This window comes from Falco cherrug, chromosome Z (genome assembly GCF_023634085.1).
Source record: "Falco cherrug isolate bFalChe1 chromosome Z, bFalChe1.pri, whole genome shotgun sequence".
NCBI classification, from domain to species: domain Eukaryota; kingdom Metazoa; phylum Chordata; class Aves; order Falconiformes; family Falconidae; genus Falco; species Falco cherrug.
Genome location: NC_073720.1, coordinates 81652628 through 81677465, shown reverse-complemented (window position 1 = coordinate 81677465; position 24838 = coordinate 81652628). Strand labels below are relative to the sequence as shown.

Genomic DNA, 24838 nt, shown 5'->3' with positions numbered 1-24838 from the left:
CCTTCAGCCTGTCAGCCGCACCACATGGCTTGGTGTCATCAGCAAACTTGCTGCGGGTGCTCTAAATCTCACTGTCCATGTCCATAACAAAGATGTTAAACCACACCAGTCCCAGTACCAACCCCTGCGGAACCCCGCTTGTTACTGGTCTGCAGCTGGACGTTGAGCCTTTAACTGCAACTCTTTTGAGTGCAACCATCCAGCCAATTCCTTATGCAAGTAGTCCATCCATCAAATCTGTGTGTCTCCAGTTTAGAGAGAAGAATGGTATGTGAGACAGTGTCAAATGCTTTGCACAAGGCCAGGTGGATGTCATCAGTTGCTGAATGAAGTGGCATGAGTGAAAGAAGTGTGGTTATATTTGACATCTCACTGGATCTATGTTATCCTAACAGAAAATAAGTTGTTTGCTGAAGAATTATGATGTGCTTTTCTCTTGACAGATGAGTGGATTTAAATTGAGATGCTTGAAAGTATTTTTTGCATCCCTTAGTGTATTTCTCTAAGTACAGATATGCTTTTATAAGAACAAAAGATGTGATATTGCATGGCCCGTATTTTGCATTAAATAGGTACTCTGGGAATGTTTTAAAAAAATTTTGTGTGAGGTATGTCTTGTCGAAACTTCATACCCTGCTTTGATTCTATGGTGAAAGCATTACAGTCTCTATAGTGTATGCATTTGTAACCACGAGGAGTCTTCATAATAGCTACCTAAGCTATCTACATCTGTAAGAAATAACACTGTAACAGGATAAAACAGTGCTGAGGAAGTGACAGATTTTGGGGATGGGAGATTGCTTTTGGTGGCCACCACACTAGCCACATGGAGCTTGGCTACCTGCTGGCAGTGGATGGGCAAGGGGAAGGCTCCAGGCTGGAGTGATTGGAAAGTAGTCAGGTCTGCACTCTGAGATTGGTCCGGGATATAAACCAAAGTGCAGTGGGAAATTCACCTCAGAAGTGCACCTCTGATCGCAACACCCATATGTACTTGTCCCTCTCTGCTCCTGTGGGATGCTGCACAGTGCCATTACACATTACAGTTCATTGCTGGCACAGAATAGTAGAAAATGATTTCAGGATTTGCTTGAACAGAGGGAAATAGCATGCTTAGTCATTTTCTTGCCTGAGTGAATTTGACCAATGGATTAATTTAACGTGTGCAAAATGTGGGAAACATTGTGTGCTAGTTATAGTTTAACTTGTAGGATACTAATTACAAAACAGAGATAAACGAGAAAATGTGCAGTTCTTGGCTAGTAAAGAGCACCATTGTAATGTAACGCTTAGTGTTTTGTGATATTTTGCCTATCTAACAACAGTTTCAAAATATGCATCCTGGAGATAACCAAAGTTTCTGAAAATGGGGCTTCTTTCACATGCTCATCCTTAGAACAATATAAGTAATCAAAATGAAACAAAACACTGCATAATTCTGCCACCCCTAACAAAATCCCAAGCCTAAATAATGATGTTTCTGAATGTTAAACTTCTGGAAATTTCCACTGTAAATGGAAGAAAGTTTAAAAGTATATTTTTATGGGAATCATCTTACTAGCAATTCATTTTGAAGATGATAAATATACATTATCTGTTATGCTAGGAGATGAAACAAAGCGAGAGCTCTTGTAGCTAACTGTATGAATTATGTTTTTCTGGCTCTTCGTGGTTTTCATCTTTGAAAATTTAAAACTGGCAAGGGAGATGTAAATGACTGTTACCAGCCCTTTGCCTCAGAATAGCATAACACTGGGGAGAAGAATTCTACACTGCGAACAGGGGAAAGTACTAACTTTGCTCACTTTTCTTAAATTGTAGCCTGTGGAGGACAGAAGGAGAGTTCGAGCGATTCTACCTTACACCAAAGTGCCAGAAACTGATGAAATAAGGTACGTTTTAATAATAGTAGCAGTTGTGAAATTTTCAAGAGTATTTATAAATACTGATGATTGAAGTATGCATTCCTATGCAAATACTGCCCAGTTGCATCTTAACACAGGTTAAAGGATGATGCTTCTTTGGTTTTTGGTGGGTTTTTTGTGGAAATAGCAATAAGATTTTTATTCTCAGTATATTTGTTTGTATTAAGTATAAGGCAAGTTACATTAAGTTTATAGAAGTAAAATTAGTAGTATAGTTTGGGAGTATGTTTTATAAAGCCCAACATTTTTCTCCCAAGAGTGTAAGTCTGTGTATGGAAGAATTCAATGCAGAATGCCTCATGTGAATGTGTGAAATGAATATGCTAGGCTTTTTTCCCCTTAACTACCACAGAACTAACTAATGGCAGATAAACAGTTCAAGCCAAACCAATTCTAACCACTAGAAAGAGTATGTGAGCCTGGACTACTCGTAAATGGAAGAACAGTGTATTTAATGCCTGCTTTGAAATAAGAAAAAAGGAGCAATGTAAAAAAGCTTTGCCTTTATAATGTTCTAGTATTCATTTTCTTACCTGTGCTTGGAGACTTGATGACTATTTTTTCCAGGTTCTCTTCTCTGTCCACAAAATGGAGCAAAAATGCTTCTCTCTTCCCCTCTTACTACCTCCTTTTTTGAAAGAGTCTGTATTGAACAAATGATACTTTTCAATTTGTAATACCTCTTACTTTTTAAGATCTTAAAAAATTACTGAGTTGATAGAACGGTTTGGGTTGGAAGGGACCCCAAAGATCACCTCGTTCCAACTCCCCTGCCGTGGGCAGGAACACCTTCCACTAGACCAAGTTGCTCCAAGCCCCGTCCATATGTGTATGTATATATATGTGTGTATATATACACCATAATTTATAGTTCTTCGTGATAGAGCTGATGGAGGGTGCTCTTGCTGTATGTCACCCATTCTTAGGGTTTAGGTTCATTAGCAGCTGAATTTATTCTGTGTTTTCAATAATGGTTTGCTGTTTTTTGTCCTTTAATTCTTGCTGTTTGCTTTGTGCTTGAGTTAATGCCTTTTCTGTTAGTCTGATACTTAAATGAGAGAAATGTCATAGAAATTTGCTATGTAGCTTTGGACTCAAATAGTAGTTAATGACCTTCAATACTTTATTACTATTTCCTGTACCCTGATACATCATCAGACTTGATTGAGAAGTCTTGCTGTGCTATAGTGAAAGGTTTTCATGTGACCTGAGTTTGGGATAACACTTTAAGGAGTAACTTCTACAAGCCTTCCAGAAAGCAAACTCCCTTAGACATGTTAATGCTTCTTATTTATGCTTTTCTTGTAGCAAATTGCATAGCTTCTCTGGTAACTGTTCTGTACTCTCTTTGTAACACTTGGCTTCGTGTGTGGGAACATAAAGAATAGATAAGGCTTTCATTATATGAGATTAGTTTTTGATGAAAAGAGTATTATTTTCTTTTCATCTATTAATGGTATTATTAATTAATGGACTATTAATGGTATCTCTGGTTATTTTAATTGTGTTTAGTATTTGATCCCTCTTGAGAAAAGAACATTAGTATCTTTTAATATTGTTGTGGTGTTATTTTATATGTCCTTAGCACACTTCAAAGTTGACAGAAATGAACCCTGTGTTAGATGCTAAATGTAAATTAAAAGCATAAATACTTAGATAGTAGCTACTTAACTGAGGAAAATTATACATGATGTGCTTGTGTTATTCATACATTTTTCACAAACAGGTTTTCTCAAATATTTTGCAGCAATTTTACTTAAGAGTTCATTGTATTCATTAAACTTTGTATTACAATTGTATCCCTGATTTAAATCTTGCTGTAATCCTATTCAGTTTCCTTAAAGGAGACATGTTTATTGTCCATAATGAATTGGAAGATGGCTGGATGTGGGTTACAAACCTCCGGACAGATGAGCAAGGTCTTATTGTAGAAGACCTGGTAGAAGAAGTGGTAAGTAATTTTTATATTGTAATTTCTTAAATGAATAACATTCTGGGGGTAAAATAATATTGGAATAAACCAAAACTAATGACATTTAGTTGCCTGTTTTCTAGTTGTGTACTTTTCTAAACCTAGTAATTGGATCTCCTAATTTTGAAATAGTATAACAAACCTTTAAGCCTAATTCAGTATCAAAAAAAGTGCTTATTCACATATTGTCCAAAGAGAAGTACAAATGAATGGTACTCTAAACTTACTAGGCAGTTTCCTAAACTCAGCTGTCCTGGTGAAGAATCTGCTACGCATTTAATTTCATGTCTTTATATTTGCCATGAAACGTTCACAAACTGTACAGAATGTAATTTTGCCTTGTGGTAGATCTTTCTCTTAAGGATGAACTGTTATGAATGTATTGATGAGTTAGTTATACCTACAAGGGCTTGTGTGGGCTCAGGAATCTAACGAGATGACCTGCAGGTAATTCAGTTGTTTTAGGGGAACAGATGGTTTAATATACTTCAAAGGGAAAAAAAAAAATAATTCAACAAGCTCAGCATTGTTTTGGAGTCCAGTATTACCAAATATTTTTGATAGTGTTTTCCTGCAGAGTACGTCTGTTTTGCTAATAGCAGTGTTACCTGCAGATGTTACCTACAGATCCTCACAGATCTGTCAGGATATCAGTGCTAAATTGAAGTGGCAGTACTAGACTGTTGAACTGGAGACTAATACATCAGTGGTGAAGTTAACCTTAGGAAAGCTGGGATTTTAAAAAGATACTGCCTCTGAAGAAGGACTTGAAACATGACAGAAGCAATCCTCTGAAATAACATATTTTGGCTGAATTTCCACTTAGTAAACAAAGAGGAAAACTTCTTTTTATAGAGCTGCAATAAACCCCTTAGTTCAAAAATGTCTCAGACTACTTAATGTTTTTTCTACAGAAGGTCTTAACCCATGAAGTTTTATTTTTTTAAAAAAACTGAGCTGTACTCTTGTCATGCACTTAATATGTTAATTTTCTCATTAGGGAAGAGAAGAAGATCCACATGAAGGCAAAATGTAAGGATTTTTGTTTTGTTATTAAAAGCAATCATAACTGTTTGTATGGGGTTTCCCAGCTTTTGGGAAGGTGAACCAGAGAGATTTATTTTTTCATCTCGAGACTTTTTGACTGTACTAGCTGCTGAAGATGCATGGATAATTAACATGAAAGAGTCCTGTGATAGGAGGTATGCCTATTGTAATGGGTTTTGCAGTGTTGAAACCTTAGATGAGTGCCTGTATGATAATTTTCAGCCAAAATATGCACAATGGAGTATTTCTTGAAGATATTTTTTGCTTTCGAGGTAACTTTTTTTCAGATCTGCGCAACTCTAAATGCTGGAGAGAGAGCAAAGTACCATTACAAAACAGAGTGTGATAGAGCTTGTCTCTGTTAGCTTCATGTAAGAACTCCTAAGCTTTAAAGAGAAAACCAGAGGACTACAAGATTTGTTCTGTTTGCTTAAATACTTAAGAATTTTAAAATATTGAATACAATTTAGAATCAATGTAGTGGTATGTCAAGCTGCTGATATATTATTTTTAGTAGTAATGATGAGTGGCAAATGAAAGTTCCAAAAAATTTCTAGTAGCTTATTTCATCTGTCCTGTTTGTTTGCCATATTTGCACCTGCTGCCTGTTCTCTGTTGCCCAGTGTGTGGTGTCCAAGAGGCTGATGGGTGGAGAAGGTATTTCTTTATAGGAGAAAGAAAATCACTGGTGTATTTGTTGTTTGTTTACTGTTTGGTAGTGTTCTGCTAGACAAACGGTATGCCTTCAAATGTAGGATTTGTATTTACTCATTTGCAAAGTAGTTTGTAACAGATGCTTGGAGTTTTGATACTAGCTGTCCACAGTTATTTGTGCCACTCGAAAGGATCCTGGGGAGACTAGTGATTCCTTCGAACATCCCAGCAGCCAGAAATTGTACTCTAAAGGTAGTATAGAAAGAAAGTCAGAAGTAGAGCTCTTTTCTGATACATAAAAAGGCCATACTTTTTAGCTTTACTTTAAAGGTACAGAACAAGCTATTTAGTTGTAGCGTGTCAAGCTGTTCTGTATATAGTCCTAAGTATCAGGCTGAGACTGGACAGAGGCTGCTGAACTTTTTTAGGACACTACTCTGACACAGGACTCTGGGAAGGAACAAGGTGTGAGATCAAAGCAGTTAGTATTCAATAGCCTAACAAAGCTAGGTTTTACTTCCACAGCAAAATTCAGTTTGAGTTTTTCCGTAGCGTTTAACCTCCTTGTTTGAGCTTTGGATTTCATGATTCTAGTAAATTGCTGTAGGAGACTGACTTTAAATAATGCCTGTCAAATTATCTACCATTTAGACAATTTATTTTAATCTCTAAACACAGTTGTATTTGAACACCAACTCCAAGTTGTTGGGACATTTTTATTGAAATTAATGTATTTGTATACCTGTTGATGTTAGGTTTTTCGTGCTGTTGGTGGAACAGAATCATTAAGTAGCATAATCATTGATTATCTCATCTATATGTATTAGGTCTTTTTAAATAAAGATCAATTCATAGGTGCCAGAGCCTTGGATGTCACCACAGCCAAAAAAGAGAGCTGGTAGTCTTGCTTTCTAATTTTTCTCTTCATCTTTGTTAAGATGGTTCCATGGGAAGATCTCCAAACAAGAGGCTTACAATTTGCTGATGACAGGTATTTGTATTTCTGATTGAAATACAGTGGTAATATAATGGCACAAACTGATCCTATTCATATTAAACTGTGGCAAAACTTCCTTTTATGCGTGAACATACATGAGTGTCTTAATCTGACCAACCCCTATGGTTGTTAACTTGTTAGAATACTACATTGGAAGAAAATATGAGTATTGAGTATGTTCTCAAATACAGTCATTTTAATAATTTTTGGTTGAAGTAATTTTTTAATCAATGTGTAATAAATCATTTCAGTGATAGATACGTTCATCAAGATGCTGTGGAGAATATCCTTCTATATACTTAAAGGAAAATATAGTAACAAGCTTTTTTAGCCCTTTAAGAGAACAAATATTTCCTTAAATGAAGATTTGTGACCCATATTGTTGAACAGCATACTTCAAATGCTAGAAAAGAAATTGTGAATTTTTGAAAACGTGTCAAACTTTTTTTTTTTTTGTATGCTGTTGTAAAGAAGTGGCAAAGATGGGGCTAGGTTGCCAGCTACAGCTAAACCATTTTGCATTAATTTCGGCAGTTCAGTACTAGTTTATCTAGTTTGAGATAACTGTTGGAACTTACCTAATAGACTTTGTATTTCTTCAAGTGTGCAATTCTTGCTAATTTATGTGGGAATAGATTTGATAAGGTCTTACATATAATGCTAAGAAAAGTAACGCTGTTATGGTATCTTTTCAGTTGGTCAGGTGTGCAGTTTTCTGGTGAGGCCTTCAGATAATACACCTGGTGATTATTCACTTTATTTTCGGACCAGTGAAAATATTCAGCGTTTTAAAATATGTCCAACATCAAACAATCAGTTTATGATGGGAGGCAGATACTATAATAGGTAAGTTTTGATGGTAGAAGGAATTGTGCATGTTTTATACATGCGAGAAGAATTTGTGTAACTTGCTTCTGATAACTGTTTACTGCTATGATTTTAAGACTGTAGTTTTCTGAATGGTATACTAAACATTTTCCCGAAGTTGCTTAGTAGTTGTAACTGATCAAGTTCTTAAAGCTTGCAGCAGCCTAAGTGTGGCTTGTTGTCTTTGAAGTATTTGTTGTCCTTCAGCAAAGCAGTTTCTCCAGACTATTAATTGTGGATAGCATGGATCATGTGGATCGATAAATTGTGGATCTGTAATTAAGAGAATGCTCTGTTGTCTTGGAAGCTACTATTTGTATTCTTGTCTATTTGAAAAGGGAAAATAAAAATGTTAATTTGATCTAAGACGTTCAGTAGGGTTTTCGAATAACAGAAATGGGTATTTACAAGAAAGAGGGAAAAATACCTTCAATGTTGGAAAAAGTCATTAAATTGCGTTGTAATGTGTGCATGATACTTGGGTCAGAAGTACAGATGGCTTCATTTAGAATGACCAAACCTGGGATGCATTTGTTCTGTGAGTTGTACAAAAATACAGTAACTTCTGCAAAAATAATAAGAAATAGCAAGAGATATGTTTCCCCTTTTGTGGGAGAAGCTATCAACACGGCTTAATCCTTGATAATCTTGTTTTTAGAGTTGTTGTAGATGCAAGACTTCAGTTGTGAAAACTTGCCCCATCTTTTAACGGAGGCCGTTGCCTGCCTCACAAAATCAGCACTTTTCCAAACTTGCTCACCTAGAACCAGGGCATTCTTCATCCCAATAGAAAATTTGTCTCACTTCCAGCTTGGTTTCTGAGTGGGTAGAGATCCAGCAGCTGGTGTGTCTGAGAAAATGTTGAGGAGGTTTCCTAACTAAGACGTTCAGTGGACATTTTCATATGACTTCAAATGGATGATGGTGTGAGGTTAACAATTTGACCCTTATGAGCCTGTGCATATCCCGCACTCAGGCTGCTTGAATAGCTGCTACATTAGTCAGTCTGGCCTCCTGACATCCTCATTGAAAACCAGGCTAGCTGCCCTGTCAGCCTTTCATGAAGGTAAACGCTCTTTTGCCCACTCTCTGGTTACCTGGCTTATTAGGAGGATGGTAGGTTAGGAGCCCCCACTCTAGGTGATGTCAAATTAGTTAGGAAATTAGTGGAACTCTGATTATTCCTAAGTGGTTTTACAGCGTTATATAGTATACCTTCAGAAAGTTAATATAAAGTATGTTATTCAGATTATTTCAAAATGCAGCGTTGGATTCACTTGAGGCATGTATGTATATGAATAACATTTATCTGAAGAGTGTGGTGTTGAATAGAAAACAAGATTGTAACTTTAAATAGTGCTAAGTTATGACAAATTGCTTTTAGATTTTTTTTATATATATATTTTGGTACCACTGTATGGTACCTGAGATCTTCCTCAGTGCGAAGGAGAATATGCATTTAAAATGAAGCTTTAAAAGGCTTCATTTTTGTTGCATGTTTTGGAGAGTTACTGTTATACTCCTAGGCTCACATGCAGTCCAACTTAGTATGTGCTGCAGGCTGGTAAACGTCCTAGAAGTTCAAACACATAATGAAGTATGTAACAGAAGATAAGGCCTGAAAATGAAGATGCAAACTGCCCAAATTCTGTATAAGATCTACTGCAGAGGACAGTAAGTGAGGAACAGGAGAGAGGGAATAATGACTTTGTGGGCTTTTTAATTCTTAATAAATAGTTCATTTAACAGGGACACTGTGAGAGAAAAATCTTTAAATATGTGAAGACTGATGTGGTTTAATTGTAAGGAATAATCAGAAGTGGCTGAAAAACAACAAACAGGGCACTGAATCCGTAACAGAGATACAGAAAACAGAAGTTCATGCAAGATAATGAAACTATTTATAAGCATTTTTTGGTGGCAGAGTTTTGTCTTTGTGGCTTCTCTAAAAATGAAGTGTTTGCCTTTGAGGTGAAAATTTCAGATTTAAGAAGTGCTGCTTCTTGTTTAAATGGGTTTATTTGACAGTTTCTATTAACTGTAAGCTTTTTTTATATTAAGCTGTTTCCATAAATGTTCTCAAGGTATTTCCTTTGATATCTGTTGCTAGAATTAGGATCTTTAAAATTATTGTCCTTTGTAGTACAAAGTAGTATTTTTAATGTTTTTCTACAGTTTTTAAAATTGTAATTGGGGTAAAAGATAAAATGAAAGCAATCTGCTCTTTGGTTGCAGAGTATTGATTACAGTTATAGTGTCAATAAATTGTAGACCAAGATTTTTCCATAGAAAAGTAAGAAGGTGAAGAATAGTAAAGGAACAAAAAATGGAGGAAGTTTGGTTTATTTCGCCAACATTTTGAATACTCAGAAATGGGACTGGAATCACAATAACCTCTATAAGCAACAGTATGTCTGCATGTATTGCAGAAGAGTTTATTCTCGGTGATCATGGGCAAGGAGGTCCTGGGTACAACTCAGGAATCTCATATTCTATGTCGTGTAGGATGACTTATTTTTTCCACCAAACCTGTTCCTTTTGCATGTGCTTCCACCACTCTGTATGTAAATTACTTTAAAACTTCTGTTGATGGGTATGACCAACAGGCTGAGTTTGAAGTGTGTCATATTTTGTTGTTTCATTCTTTTGTATCAGCTCTGCAAGGCAACTTACCTCTAGTCTTATAGTTGTCCACTTGAGGGTCCAAATACATAGTACCTGTATTGCACACATATTGGAGGAATTATTTTGACTATTGAAGGAGTATTTTCCCATGGACTTCAGTGAAGCATTTAACTTCCGCGATCTTTGTTTATTCTGTGGGTAACAAATTACTCCATTAATCACCTTTCTGCATTTTAATGGAAAAATTTGCGAAACTTTCTTGGTGGCTGTATGAAGTCTGGTTGGGGTGGAGTTGTGTTTTATTTACAGCAGCCAGTATGGTGCCATGATTCAGATTTACAGCTAAAACAGTGTCAATAACACAGCATTTGTTATTGACACAAGAGCATTTGGCTTTTGCGGAGAGGTGTTTGCACAGTGTTGCCTGCACAGTGTTGAGGATTTCCCTGGATTCCAGAGAACCAAACTGACCAAAGAGACATGCTCAGCAATAAAAACTGGAGGGTGATGTTTTGTCTTCCAAGGTGGCTCTCAGCGAGATGGTCTCAGTCTCCTGTGAGAGGTGGTAACTGATTGCTTTTGCATCAGTGGTGTGCTGCCTAGCCCCTGCCCTTCACTTATTAAATTGTCGTTACCTTGGCCCATGAGCTTTGTCATATTTGCTTTTACTATTTTCACCCCTCCATAGGCCTTTCCACAACCCCCTCTTCCTCCCCCTTTTCTTGAGCTGTTACTGTTGAGCATGACATCATGTGGCAGGGAATATCCCTTTGGCCAGTTCAGGCCAGCTGTCCTGCCATGTCTGCGCCCAGCTCCTTGCCCACCCATCTCCTGCTTGCAGGGTGGGTGCAGGGGAAGCAGAGTGGGGAAGAAGGAAAACCTTAACACTGCAAGTATGGCTCAGCCGCAGACAAAATAGTGGTGTGCTGCTGATGCAGGGTTTCAGTCACACATCTAAAATGTAGCACTGCATGGGCTGCTATGAAGGAAATCAACTCTGTCCCAGGCAGACCTTGTATAGTCGTGAATTCAGTATCTGTGTCATGAGATTTCAGTCCAGAGGTGTGCACTTGGCTTTTACTATGAGGGTGATTGAACACTGGAACAGGTTACCCAGGAAGGTATGGCGTCTCCATCCTTGGAGATGCTCAGGATGTGGCTGATGAAGGGCCAGAGCAACCAGCCATTTTTGACCCTGCTTTGAGCTGAGGGCTCGGACTAGGTGGTCTCCAGAAGTGTCCTCTGTGCTCAACCGTTCTGTGAATAACTTCTGTATGTTCTCACGGTGTTTTTCTGTAAGATAGCATTTATTAACGTTTCAGTTCTGACTTTAAAACATGATAGGAAAAGCATACCAGTCCATTCTGCTGTTCTTTTCTTTTCTCTATCTGCCTTCTTTCCAAAAGTCAACTTACGTAACAGGTAGCATTCAAAAAACCCTGTAAATCGAGGGGTTCTACTTTATTTCTAGTGATTCTATGTCAAAGGAGAGGATAAGAAACCTTGGCCCAATAGTTTATGGAATCAACAAGCTTTCACATTATCTTGAAATTGAGAGACAGCACAATTTGAAAAAGTTGCTAGGCAGTTGGAAGATAATTTTGTTTCAACCAGTAGATGGGCCAAACAACATGAGTTTAATGTTAATTCTTTATCTTCGTATTTTAACAGTATATAGAATGATGTTGCTTAGTTCTGCCTTCCGGATTCTTTGTTATTTGAATTATCAGCTGTTGGAATAACTCTTGATTCACTCTTCAGCTGTTAAAAAAAAATTATACTGCTCATTGTGGTGAGATCCTTTTAAAATTATCCAAGTAGCTGAGACCTGAGGAACTTAACAAGCCCCGTGCTAAGCATTTTTAAATTACTGAAGTGAATGTAATGTAGTATTGAGATACATCTTTATTTCCATATATCAAACAGTTTAACTTTTTTTTTAACATACGTTCCTTGATGCATTTTGTGTAAGCAGGATTTTTGTTGCTGTCAGACATTGAAGGCGGCTGTGATTCATTTTCCTGTCCCCTAGATAAGCTTTGTGGTCAGTCTGTTTCATCCTTGATGTTAGATAGCTATGCATGTTAGATAACCGATGATTTGCAGATTCACATTCTGTCCGGATATACCTTGTGTCTTCCATTTTGCAACATTCAGTTTGTTTAGGCATTTGAGCTGAGGTAGTGGTAAGGCAGTATATTCAAGTGACCATCCGAATTGAGTTCACTTGTGGGAAGAGAGGGCTGCAGAGCCAAGCCCCCAGTTGCTTCATCAAGGCATAAAGTCCTAGCCTACCAGGACAGGGACTCTTTAACTACAAAACAAGTTTTCAGATACAACTGAGTTTATTCTTCAATCTGTTTTACAAAATTGTAAGAAACTAGGCAACTGCTCCTTATATTGAGGAACTAGCTTCTGCTGGCATTTTTAGTCAATGAAGGAGGAGAGGAGACATCAACAGTCAAAGTATTCTTGATTTGATGAGTGAGAAAAATTATATAATGCTGTTTTACTTATTACAAGATGTTGGCAGTAACTATTCAACATGCAGAATGGAATGACTGAGTCATTGTTTTCTGTAGCGTGGCAAAGTTTAAATTTTTATGCAGAAGACGGCATATGCAGATTGCATCTCTGTAAAAATTGAAATAAATATTTGATTTATGTAGTACCAAAAGAGAACATGTTATTCTACATATCTGAAAAACAAAGATGGTTGTGGAAAGATTATTTCCTTATGCATACATGAGTTCATAGCTTTTAGAATGAGAGAGAGAAAAGTGAACAAAGGTGTCTTGCTATGGCTTTATTTGTAGGGTTTTGAAACTGGTTTTACAGTGTTAGATGTTTTTCCTGTGTTGGACACAACTGTATCCAATTGTAAGGTCAAAGATTTCATTGCTGTATGCCTTGTTGATTATCTGTACACACACAGATAACTGTGCATGAAGTGAGAAGATAAGCTCAGTATATTTTTGTTTTCTACTAAAGTAGTTCTTTTTTTTAGGTGGGTATTTTGCATACAAATGATTAATTTCTGTTGATGTTTGTTTTGATGTTCTTTATTAGTGTAAATTTTCGTACCTGCAAAGATAAGTCAGAGCAACTCTAATGCCTCGAATTTCAGCTTCAATCTGTCACTACTTTTCTCCTGAGCCTTCCAAACACAGTTATATTTTGAATCTGGTGATCTGAATGAATGCTTCCCTGTAGAGTGCTACTGTTTGAGTGTTTAATTTAACAGGATAGCTCAGTGATTTCTAAGTATAATCTGTATAAGCTCTTCTGCAAACCTTTTCTGTTTTCTGTTCCTGTCCTCCTAGAAGTAAATTGCTCCACACATGTGGTTTCTCTCCCATTCTCCTTCCCTAGTTACTCTAGGACTTTGGAAGTTATTACCAATGAAATAGCAATTTTCAGCCTGGTTGGAGAGCTGGTAATGCACATGTGCTACTTGAATGTGGAAAAAGCGGTGTCCTCATCTGGCATTTTAAGTAACTAATTAAAATATTTTGTGGAGTTTAGAGTTAATACATTCTGAATACAGTTTTGTGAACTTTCTTGACTTCGTATATTAGTAAATTCTCATTGCTACAAATGGGATTATGATGTTTAACACTTGATTTTATTAAAACTTTGTGAGAAAGTTTTCTGTGGTTGTATGAAAAAGCAGATTCTCAAACAGAGGAAAAACTAACCTGTTTAACGTTTGAATCCTCCTTTTCTTATTGGAACAGTATCGCTGACATCATTGAGCACTATAGAAAAGAACAGATTGTTGAAGGATATTACCTTAAAGATCCTGTTCCAATGCAGGTAAGATTTCTTCTCTGAGCATTTGTGGTTGAAGACACAGACCTAATCATCATCAAATCAATTTAGGAATGAATTACCGCAGAGATGCCAACGGTAGTTAAACAGCATCATCTCCAATTTTAATGTTTTCATCTTGTTTCTTTTGTTTTATCCTCAAATGCATTCAGTTACCAAGGGTTGGCTTATAGTCAAACAGTAAATGTGGTAAGCTCCGTCTGTCCTCTGGGGGTGTTCCTCGTCTGCTGTGTGCCCCTAGCTTTGGTCTCATGCGCAACCATGCTGTGCCTTAGTTCCATTTTAGGAGGAACCAGTCTGCCCTCCTGTCTTCTCTGTCTGCGCTTTTTCTGCTGCCAGAGGAAACCTGTATGCACAGAAAAGCTTCAGGGCTGATCGCAGGGCTTTTCTGGAGTGCTCTTCCTTCATAGCAGAAGCTCATCCTATGAGACCACCAGTAATAAGCACACCACATCATCCACCTTTGCATAAACTTATAGCATATATAAACATAAAGCATTCATGTATATTTGGTTCCCCCTCTGTTCCCAAACTTTATTGTTTCAATGGTTAGAAATTTGCCCTTAATTTCCTCCTTAAGTGTTACGGTCAATTCATACTCCTTTGTGAGATCTGTGGTGTTAATACAAGAACATTTCTTGTATTCTCCCTTCGTCAGCTCACTGAGCTAAGCATACCAAAGCTGATTCTGTCCATTTGTAATGTTCTCAAGCTGCCACCAACTTTCATGTGAGCTTGCCTTTCTTGAATGTGGTGGACCAGGTCAGAGGGAATTACCCATGCCATGGTACTTTACACTTTCTCTCTGGAAAATACTTGACAGAAATATCCTAGAATAGGTGTCATTTTCTGTGGTGGGTTGACCCTGGTGAGCAGCAAAGGACCCACATCTTTGGTTGCTCATCCCATCTCCTGCAGGATGGGGACAAGAGCAAAAAAACCCTCCTGGGTTGAAATAAGAACAGTTTAATAAGCAAAGGAAAGAGTAATGGAGGTGATGCAAAAGCAGTCACTCACTACCTCCCACAAGCAGGCTGATGCCCAGCCAGTCTTTGAGCAGTGGTCACCTAGGAAGGCACCCTTCCCCACCCAGTTTTATTGGTGATAATGATGGTTACATGATGTGGCAGGGAATATCCCTTTGATCAGTTGGTGTCAGCTGTCCCAGCTGTGTCTGCTGCCAGCATCTTGTCCACCCAAGCCATCTTGCAGAGGAGGGGGCAGAGGGGGAAGTGGAGAAGGTCTTGAGGCTGTGCAAGCACTGATCAGCAAGAGCAAAACCACTGGTGTGTTACCAAGGCTGTTTTAGTCACAAAACCAAAACACAGTACTACAGGGGTATTGTCATAGCCACATTACACCGTAGCTCAGTCCTGCGAATGAATGAGCTGTTCAAGTTTCTCATTTTCTGTTCTCTGTAAGTGTCAACAGGTGTAACTTATGTTGTACTGGTAGACTTATACCTTGTTACTCTGATCTTTCCTGTACTGCTAATTGTGTTGTGTCATCAGTGCTTCCCAGTTGTTTGCTGCTGTTAACTCGTGCTCTGTAATGTGGTCGGGTCAAAAAGCAAATATGAATCCTGAAACTGCACCTTGAAAATCTTCACTATAACTTTCCTTTTGCTCCATCATTCCTCTTGAATTATGGCAGTAATTGTCTTCATTTTTGGTTTTTGCAATGCACTTACAGTTCCTGTAGTAGTAATCTTCTCTGCATTGACTAATTTTCCATGTGAGACTACTTCAGATTCTTTTAAATTATTCACATATATTTGTAAGTATCTTTGCTTAAAGATTTAGTGGTCAGTGGTGCAATTTTTGTTCAGCTTTGTGTTACTTCCTTTCCACATACTACCATGCTCTATGTTTTTGAGGGAAAAGAAATTCAGAAGCCTTGAATAATTTTAGGGTCAGTCTGATTGACTTCCTGGGTCTAATACAAAATCTACTATACAATAATTGTCACTGGAGCTGTTGTTTTGGGCACTGTCCCTCGCATAGCTATGTTATGGAGATTATCTTGAACTCGTAAACATCTGGGTGTTGCTTCCATTGTAGATCCTGTAATTCCTGTTAGTTTTACTGAAGTATTTTTCATCTTGCTTTTTTCATGATGTTCAAAATCATAATTCTTGTAGATACATGGGCAGCAAAAAAATATTTAGTGTGAGCCAGTTCATATGTCGCTTTTCATCTCTGTTCTCATTGTTCGACAGTCTTGCTTTTCATATTTTCTTACGGCTAAAGAACTTTTGCTGATCAGCTTACTCGGTAAGGTCAAACTTGGCTTGGTTTTTGGCCATGCTCATTTGTTTTTTGCATTTCCAGTTCCTACAATTTTGTGTGAATTTATCCTTTTTCTCTTTCCTGTTTCTGGTTTCTTCTCTGGTTTTGAGTTCTACTCAGGACATGTGAGTTCTAATGAGATTAATGAGGGACTGTGCAACTTTGACTGAGTCAGTGTTAATTGTGATCTGCACTGTTCTTGTTGCTTCAGAGCTTATCCATGATTACTTATCCCAAAAGCTTTGGTAGAAGACAGTTAGAAGCTAGATCTGTAAAGACTTGCATAAATTTAACAGAAATCACGTTGAAAGATGCTGCTTTTTATTTAATATGAAAAAGACACAATGTTACTTTGTAGAAGTTGATCTGTATTGAAATCTTTTTTCTGCTATCATAATTCTGGAAATAGGAAAATAGTTACATTACATTTTAATATTATATGAAAAATTATGTTGCTTTATTAACATGCATGAGAGAACAAGAGTAGTGACTTGGTGGCAATCAATATGATGATCATAGATGCAGCTTCATAGTGTGTAATTTTTAATGGCAATTTCTGAGCTTAAAATATGTTTTTCTTATTTATTTACCAGCACCAAGAACAAGTGCTTAATGATACAGTGGATGGAAAGGAAATCTACAATACAATTCGTCGGAAAACAAAGGATGCTTTTTATAAAAATATTGTCAAAAAAGGTTATCTTCTGAAAAAAAGTGAGTTATGTTTACTTTTATGACATCTTTTTAAAAATAATAATAAATCAACTATTGAACATAGCATCATAGAATATGTGATGTTGGAAGGGATCCATAAGGCTCCTTGGGTCCAACTTGTGCTCCTTGCAGGACTAACTAAACCATATGACAAAGCGTGTCATCCAGCAGCTCCTTAAACTCTGACAGGGTTGGTGCTGTGACCACCTCCCTGGGGAGACTCTTCCAGTGGCCAGCCGCCTTTCCTTAACACCCAGCCTGAACTTCCTCTAACGCAGCTTCATTCCGTTTCCTCCTGTCCTGTTGCTGGTCACCAGGGAGAGATCATCAGTAGTTTCTGCCCCACTGCCCACCTTGAGGAAGGTGTAGATTCTGATGAGGTCATCCCTCAGCCTTCTCCAAGCTGAACATGCATACTTAGCAAGTTTAGTATAGTAATAGTACTAGAAAGGACAAAATTGAAGGATCTAAAAAGTGTGTGAAGAGTATGAAAGATGTCTTTCCTTAAGTAGTAGATGTATAGAACAACATAATATGTAAAATTACATGCAGTGTGAAAATGTTGATTGGCAGTTGTTCTGAAAAAAATCAGAGTATGGCCCAAAACTAGGCAACCTTGTCAAAGGTAGCATTCAACCTCATTAAATGAAGTATGTGTTCGTAAAAAGTGTTTCTATTTAATATGGAACTCACTAAATTCTAGCTGAACAGAGTAGGTTAGAGAGAACTAGAATAATAAATCCGCATTCACTGACTGCTTGACTCATCTCAATATAACCCTAAGGAATTGTCATTGAATAAGTCTTCGAAGTTCTGAGGAAGGAGAAAAACTTTCAGTAATAAAATTTCTGCAAATGACAGAGACCATACTAGAAGCATAAGATACAGATAGTAATCTGGATAGTGACCAAAAGAGAGAAGGAAGATTTGATTTTTACATATAGCCAAATACAAAAGAGACATTAAAAAAACCTAAACCACCCAAAACTGTAGACCCTCTGAACAGAACAGGGCAAGTATCTCTTCTATTGAGAAGTCAGATTCTGAGAGAAGGTGTAGAGTGAGGAATCAAATGAGAATGAATTGAAAACCTTTAGCTAGAAGAGACAATGAGATACTTTAAATGTGCAGGCTGGAGTACTGAGTAGGTGCAGAGAGGTGCACGTAGCTGCATATGGGAAAAATGCAGTAAAATGACTCTTCCGTCTAGGAGTCAGAGTGTAAGAAGTGGATGTTAACATTTGTCTCTTCAAAACAGTGCTCATTTATTGAGGCCCATGGTGGATTTAAGATTATCAAAGTACAAAATTAAGGCTGAAAGCTTTTTCTAAATGCATTAATTAGTTGCAGAAAGTTCCTAATCCATTGTAGTTCAGAGAACATTTTCTCTGGAACAAGTGGAACCACTTAGATTCTTAGACATGGTTGTGTTTGGGGCATGGCTGTGGTTGAAGTTTGCATATAACTTAATCCCATTTCTGTTCTTCAGCCATGCTGTTTTAAGATACTGTATGCAATCTGTTAAACATTGGTCAGAGTTTAGGATTAACTTTCTTATCTCAAGAATCTAATTTTTACTTAAAATCGTAATAAATGGGATCCACAGCATCGTTATTTGCAAACTGTCTAGATACAATCTTAAAACTGTCAGGAACTCACCGTCCAGGCAGCTCATATGCACTTGCTTAGTCCTGTTGAAATCTGTGAAAATGTTTAGAGAACGGTTTGCAACTCTACCTGTATCTGTGAAGAGGGTCTGATTTTAGCCACATGTTGCATAAAATTGAGTGTGTGTACTGATATTATAACGTAGGTGTGATTACTTGTACATTGTACTTCTGTTTGCAATTTCACAAAAACTTGACTGCCCTCTTTTGTTTTCTTCATTTACAAAATTTACACTTTCTTTTAAACAGTATTGTAACTTTTTGCTTGACTCTTCTACAGGTAAAGGAAAGAGATGGAAAAACTTGTACTTTATATTAGAGGGAAACGATGCCCAGCTTATTTATTTTGAAAGTGAAAAACGAGCCACAAAACCCAAAGGACTAATAGACCTTAGTGTGTGTTCTGTCTACGGAGTGCATGACAGTTTGTTTGGCAGGTAGGACACTGGCTTTTAATTCTCATACGTGCAGCAGGAGAGTTGACTGCTGGTTTGAGACATGTGCAAGACACCGGCAATATGTCACTAGTGAATGCCTGGCTTGCATTGTGGCTCTTGGTTCATACCAAGAGTCTGTAGTTGGTGTGAATCGCAAGAAGCATATTTAGACAGATGTAGCTGATGAATAGTAATCTGTTTAGCCATGGCAACTCGATTGCTAGCAACTGTACATAACTTGCAGTCAGAAATTTTAGACTGTAGTATCAAAGTTTTATTGTGAAATAGGAACCGATGATGGTTTGAGCTTTTTTGCATTGTCATTCTTGAATATTCAGTGCATTAATTGTTCCATCTTTCATTTTACAGGTATTAGAGATTATGAACTGAGGGGCTTAATCCTTTTGAACCAAGGATTGGCAAGATAAAGAATTTTGTCAATTCCAAAAGATGTACTTTCTTTTGTTAGGGATTTGAAAAATAACTTGGTTAGATGGAGTCTGTAAATGCTTTTCTGTTTAAGAACAAGTACCTTTGTTAGATGAGACCAACTTAGTAGTAAACTAGTTCATATGAGTTAACATCCTCAGAAATTGGTTTTGCACAGTTGCTGTATTCAGAGAATTTTCACATCAAATCTCATTTACTGTAATATTTTGATGTTCAAAATATGCCAGCTGGAAGGGATGCAGTTATCAGCAAATTATTTGAGAATCAGAAGTCTTTCAGATATTACTGGTAATTAACATGAAAAGAGTTTACATGTTTGTTCATTGGTAGTTAAAAAAAAACAACCTCCACTGTCCTGTATTGTAATGTCTTATAGAAGAAATAAGTACACATACTCCTGCAAGTGTTAGTGAATTGAAGTTCCAGTTATCTCATGGATCTTAATATTTATTAAAAAATTACAGATAGTCCACTTTTTATGAAAAAAATTCAAGACAAATGCTTAACATTACTGGCATTTCTTAAGCTGCAAAGATGGATGCTTTTGTTTGATCTGTGGGATTCTTTTAATAATTTTGAAATAATCAGTTAAACTAATAGAATGAGGAGCATAGATAGAGTACTGGAACAGCAATGAAAAAAATTACTGGAATATTCCTTATGTAAGCTGGCAATTATGCAGGAAGCTTTAGCGTATATTGTAAACAAGGAACATTTTGATTAACAGCAACTAGAAACAGCTTTTAAATGCACTGTGCTGTGAGTTAGTGTAGTTGGACAGTAAGTGGGTACTAAAGGTGGGTAGGAGGACTTGCGTGGTTGCACAGCTTTGGAAGCTGTTACTGAAGAACTGTAGCTGAGACAGTTCCTCCTGCATTTTAATTAGCTGGTAAAAACTGCCTTTCTCAGAAGTACAGTGAAGTCTGTAGCTTTGCATGGTTCTTTGGTGGCAATGATTTAATTAGCCCCAGACCTGGCTACTTCCTGCTTTCCCCCACCCTTCTGCAGCACGGCCACAGAGTGCCGTGTCAGCATTTCTCCAGGCAGTGAAATAGATGGGGGAACTGAAGACTGAAACTCCTTTGCAAATGAAGTACGATCTTTCACATGGTGCTGGTTTTGGGACAGCGAAACTTCCTTGAGCACAGTGTTGGAAAGTCATGAGTAAAGTGTGCACTTTAAATAGCTTGTAATTTAACAAAGCAAAATATTATTTTTTTTGTTGACTTCTTGGCAAATGAGTGAAGGTACACAAAATGGCAAAGACACAATAATTGTATTTAAGGCTCTAGAAGTTTGTGTCACATACATTCAGTGATTACTATGTGATCCAGTACACATTTTATTAGTCGCAAGAGCCATGGGAAATGTTCAGATAGGGGATTCCTTATGTTAATATTGTTTCCTGAAAGAACAAATCCTTAATGTATGATTAATTGCTTGGGAACTAATGCTGAACCTCTGCTGCTTCTAAAGTCTCTAGGACTGGTCCTCATTGACAAGTCTGCCGTTACCAGATAGCTCTTTTGCCATGACTGTAAGTCAGCATACATGCCTGTTCAGGTACAGACCATTCTAAAAGTTTATCATTATTCTGAAATGAACTAGCTGGAGCGAAGTGTGGTTTTCTTCAAATGATGTAATACATTCAACCCAAAATGCAGTTTTGAAGGACCTGAGAAATCTAGTTGGAGTTCTTCCTCTTTCCGTGTCTGACGATGCTACATGTATACAAACAAAAATTGATGCAATGTTTAATGCTCGTGAAAGACAAACAGCAGGAATGCAAGTCCAGTGTAAACTTGGTTTGGGACAGATCAATGAGTGAAGGTGTCCGTTAATATTACAAAGATTAATTAAACTGACGTTTTCTGTTTTGTTTATTTTTAAGGCCAAACTGTTTTCAGATAGTAGTTCAGCACTTTAGTGAAGAGCATTACATCTTTTACTTTGCAGGCGAAACTCCAGAACAAGCACAGGTGAGAGCTTTTGTTGGTAAATATAATGTAAGAAGTAGTTTCTTGTCTTGTGATGTTTAATGATACTACCCTTCTGAAACGGGAAGCAAGTGTGTCACAAATAGTGGCTATCTCTACATTAGTAGGTGTTATAATGAAGTAGTAGCAGATCTCTAAGGGGAACGCAGATCCTGTGTTAACTGCACTTGGATGTTCTTTGGACGAGTTCCAGGCAGGTCCCATGGACTGAACGTCTATTATTTTCCATTATATGTTTCTGGAGAACTTTTTTTTTTTTTGACCTAGTTCAATTCAGAAGAATAATTTACTCGCCAGGACTTTTCCATGTTATAAACCAGAGCATGGTAAGTGGGAGTTTTCCTTTAAAGGCATATTCCTGGTATGAACGAAGATGCTAATGCACGTGTGTGTGCCCAGTGACCAAAATGTATTGAACTGCCTTTTGCAGTTATTTGTACTGTCTATAAATTTGTGGTTGTTCATAGTCTTGCACTCTGATTGTACATGAAAAGTAAGGTTTTCTCTTTTTAGTTGGTACCCTTTAGTTACTAGATCTCTAGTGGTTATGTTTGCTGATTGAGAATGGTAGGAGAGGAGCCTAAACTCTGAAATTCATTCACTGGCAGGAGAGCATATCATATAAAAAATGTCCTTATTTATTAAGTTTACAGCTCTGGAAGTCCACAGCTCTGAGATATACCAGTTGTATCAGAAGTTTTGCATTTGATTTCATTTGAATGGAATTAAAGCTGTTTAGAGCACTCATAACAGACTGCTATTCACCAGAGCATGAAGGCTGTATAAATTTGGTATTCTGTTTGTGCTGTATGTAAAGGAAACCACAGATTTTCCTGTTAAATTAATACAGATTTATTAGAGTTGCTGAGATGATATCAGAGTGATGTAGTAGCATTTGTCACACAACTTCTAATGTACCGCCTTTGAGAAGCAGTGTGCTGAATAGTAATTGAGAATTATATGTTAATTTCCACATTTACTACTTCCTGTACATTAATTTTTGTCACATCTGCAATGTCTTTTGTGTTCTACAAATTAAAAGAATTAAGAGTGTGTAGAAGACAATATCCTGGCTTGTTCCCTGAACATTTGGTATAATCTGCTTTTGGTTTTGATCTGCTTAACAGGCGTTCACTGTGTTTATACAGAATACAGGGTGATTGGTTTTGTTGGTTTTGGGGTTTTTGGGGGGGGGGGGGTTTGAGTATGGTTTTGGCCCAGGAAAGTTTATAGATATTTCTCTTTTGAGAAAGTTCCGCTTTCTTTACTCTGTAACATTTCATAAAATAATAATTTTCTTTTTATATGAATACCCTCTTATAACGTGGTACATAAATACCAAAGCAGCGCCATCCTGCTGTTGTCTTTATGGTTTGTACCAAACAAAAGCAAATATAAAATGTAGCCTTACGTGCTTGTGTCACTGTGCTTACTGTGACACATTGCTCATTCTTGCTGCTGTAAGCTCTGGCATTTAAGGGGAAAGGTTTTCCTGCTATGAGTATAGAGGCGTATTTAGCATCCAGGAAATATTTTTGTTAGAGTGTTTAGGAGGCATTTGTTTCTTTGATAGCTACTCCTGAGAATAAGGAAACAAGCTGTTGAAACTTAGTGATGCATAGTTGAAAGCTTTTCCTTCTGTGGAAGGTTTTGAAAGCTGAAACCCGAGCTGCAAAGTAGTCTAGCTGAAAATAGCTGCAGTACCTGTTCCTGTATTTTTTAAATGTGGAGGATACTGTGAAGGGTAAGATGGAAAGAGTGTTGTGGTTTTTCTAATGACATTGTTAAACTTTATTTTGAGAATAATGACAGATCTTTGAGATACAGATATAAGAAGACTGTTGGTCAAAACCTGAATTTTGCGCTTTGCAAGAGCTACACAAAATTCAGTGGTTGGGAGACAAAAACTAGAGCATGCGGCTATAACATGTCTTACGCCTTGCAAAGGCCCTTTGCAAAGTTCCTCTGTTAGCAACTGTCTCATGCTTCAGTGACTTTTTCAGAAGTGGCCTGGAGAGTTGGCCTCTTAGCAGCATATTTGTTTTTTAAAAAAATACACACAAGGTTCTACAGTCACTTTGATGTTAGACAACCTGTTTGTTTCCTTGATAATAATGGAATCTATCCATCCACTCTGCTGTATGCATTTGTGAGCAGACGAAGTGGGGAGTGTTGGATATATGCTGTATTTCTCTGTTTATGTTTTAGTTTTTGTTTGAGGTGTGCATAATATTGTGACTGTGGTGCAGAAGTACTGGAGAGAATCACCACAACAGTTTGGCTTGTAAACTGTAATTTTGTCAGAAGCAAACAAGTTTTGCTTCATTTTATATACCATTTGTAATTTCATGTAATATTACTAGACTGGAAAATTGGTAAAGGTCACACTGCATATCCATTAGTAATGCTTGTTGTTTCTAAAGGAGAAAATGATCCAGATTTGTAAATCCTTTATTAGGTTTTTGCACAGTAAAGTAAGAACTTTGCTTTAATATTGAAACTTGCATACTTTGGAATTACAGAAAACTTAAGTTTTGCCAAGGTAGAGTGAAAACTTCAGATACTCTTTTTTAGATATGTCTCTTCCACTGAAAGATGCTGTATCTGACTTTGTATTGTTACACTGTTGTGTGTCCTTCTCTCTTAGGACTGGATGAAAGCTCTGCAGATGTTTTGCAGTTTAAGAAAAACCAGTCCAGGAACATCAAATAAACGTCTACGTCAGGTGAAGCTGATATTATGGGGTTGGTGGTGCACATGGAGGAGTTTTTTGTCTACTCTTTGCAAAACGATACTGATAAATCTTAGAATTCTCCTTTCAACAGCAGTAAATCCTGCATATACTTACTCTCCGTTTTGGAGTTATGCAGTATCCTTGCAAAACCAACCAGAATGACTCACACTTTGTTGTATCATCTACATATATAAAACCCAGAATGGCTTTAGGCAATCTGCTTGCGCTTTGCGAGGTATTATTTTCTGACTGCATTTGAGTGAAGTTGTAAAGAAGTCAGCATTTGGATTGTCTTAGCTTTTTAAAACTTAGGCCATACAGGAAGCTTTAAAAATTTGACAAACTTAAATGACGTGTAAACAAAATACTCATTCAACTAATACTTATTTTCAGTAACAAATACATGCTGAACCATGCTTGTGGCTTAATTTTGCTTGGCCCGTTGAAAGTGCTGTGTTTGCCAGAATTTCCTCATAGGTAGAGGATAGATAGTCATAAATGACTAAGTCTGTAATGATTGGAGAATAAGGGAAATACTTCAAGAATTCCTGTTCTTTTTGAATGTTAAGAACATGGTGTTTTAACAGACAGGTGAAAAGGGAATTAATTGGGATGTTTTTCAGGACACAATTG

The 24838-nt window shown here is 37.2% G+C and overlaps 1 protein-coding gene across 1 annotated transcript in view; it reads left to right on the top strand.

Moving 5' to 3' along the window:
• The window catches only part of RASA1 (RAS p21 protein activator 1), a 67932-nt gene that overhangs the window by 20850 nt on the left and 22244 nt on the right, over positions 1-24838 (top strand). Inside the window, exons 4-13 of the mRNA XM_055698580.1 lie at positions 1822-1892; positions 3759-3876; positions 4898-4929; positions 6537-6589; positions 7291-7441; positions 13825-13903; positions 16800-16920; positions 18868-19024; positions 21366-21453; positions 24119-24196. Coding sequence (XP_055554555.1) covers positions 1822-1892; positions 3759-3876; positions 4898-4929; positions 6537-6589; positions 7291-7441; positions 13825-13903; positions 16800-16920; positions 18868-19024; positions 21366-21453; positions 24119-24196 — 948 coding nt within the window. The remainder of the gene's footprint in view (positions 1-1821; positions 1893-3758; positions 3877-4897; positions 4930-6536; positions 6590-7290; positions 7442-13824; positions 13904-16799; positions 16921-18867; positions 19025-21365; positions 21454-24118; positions 24197-24838) is intronic.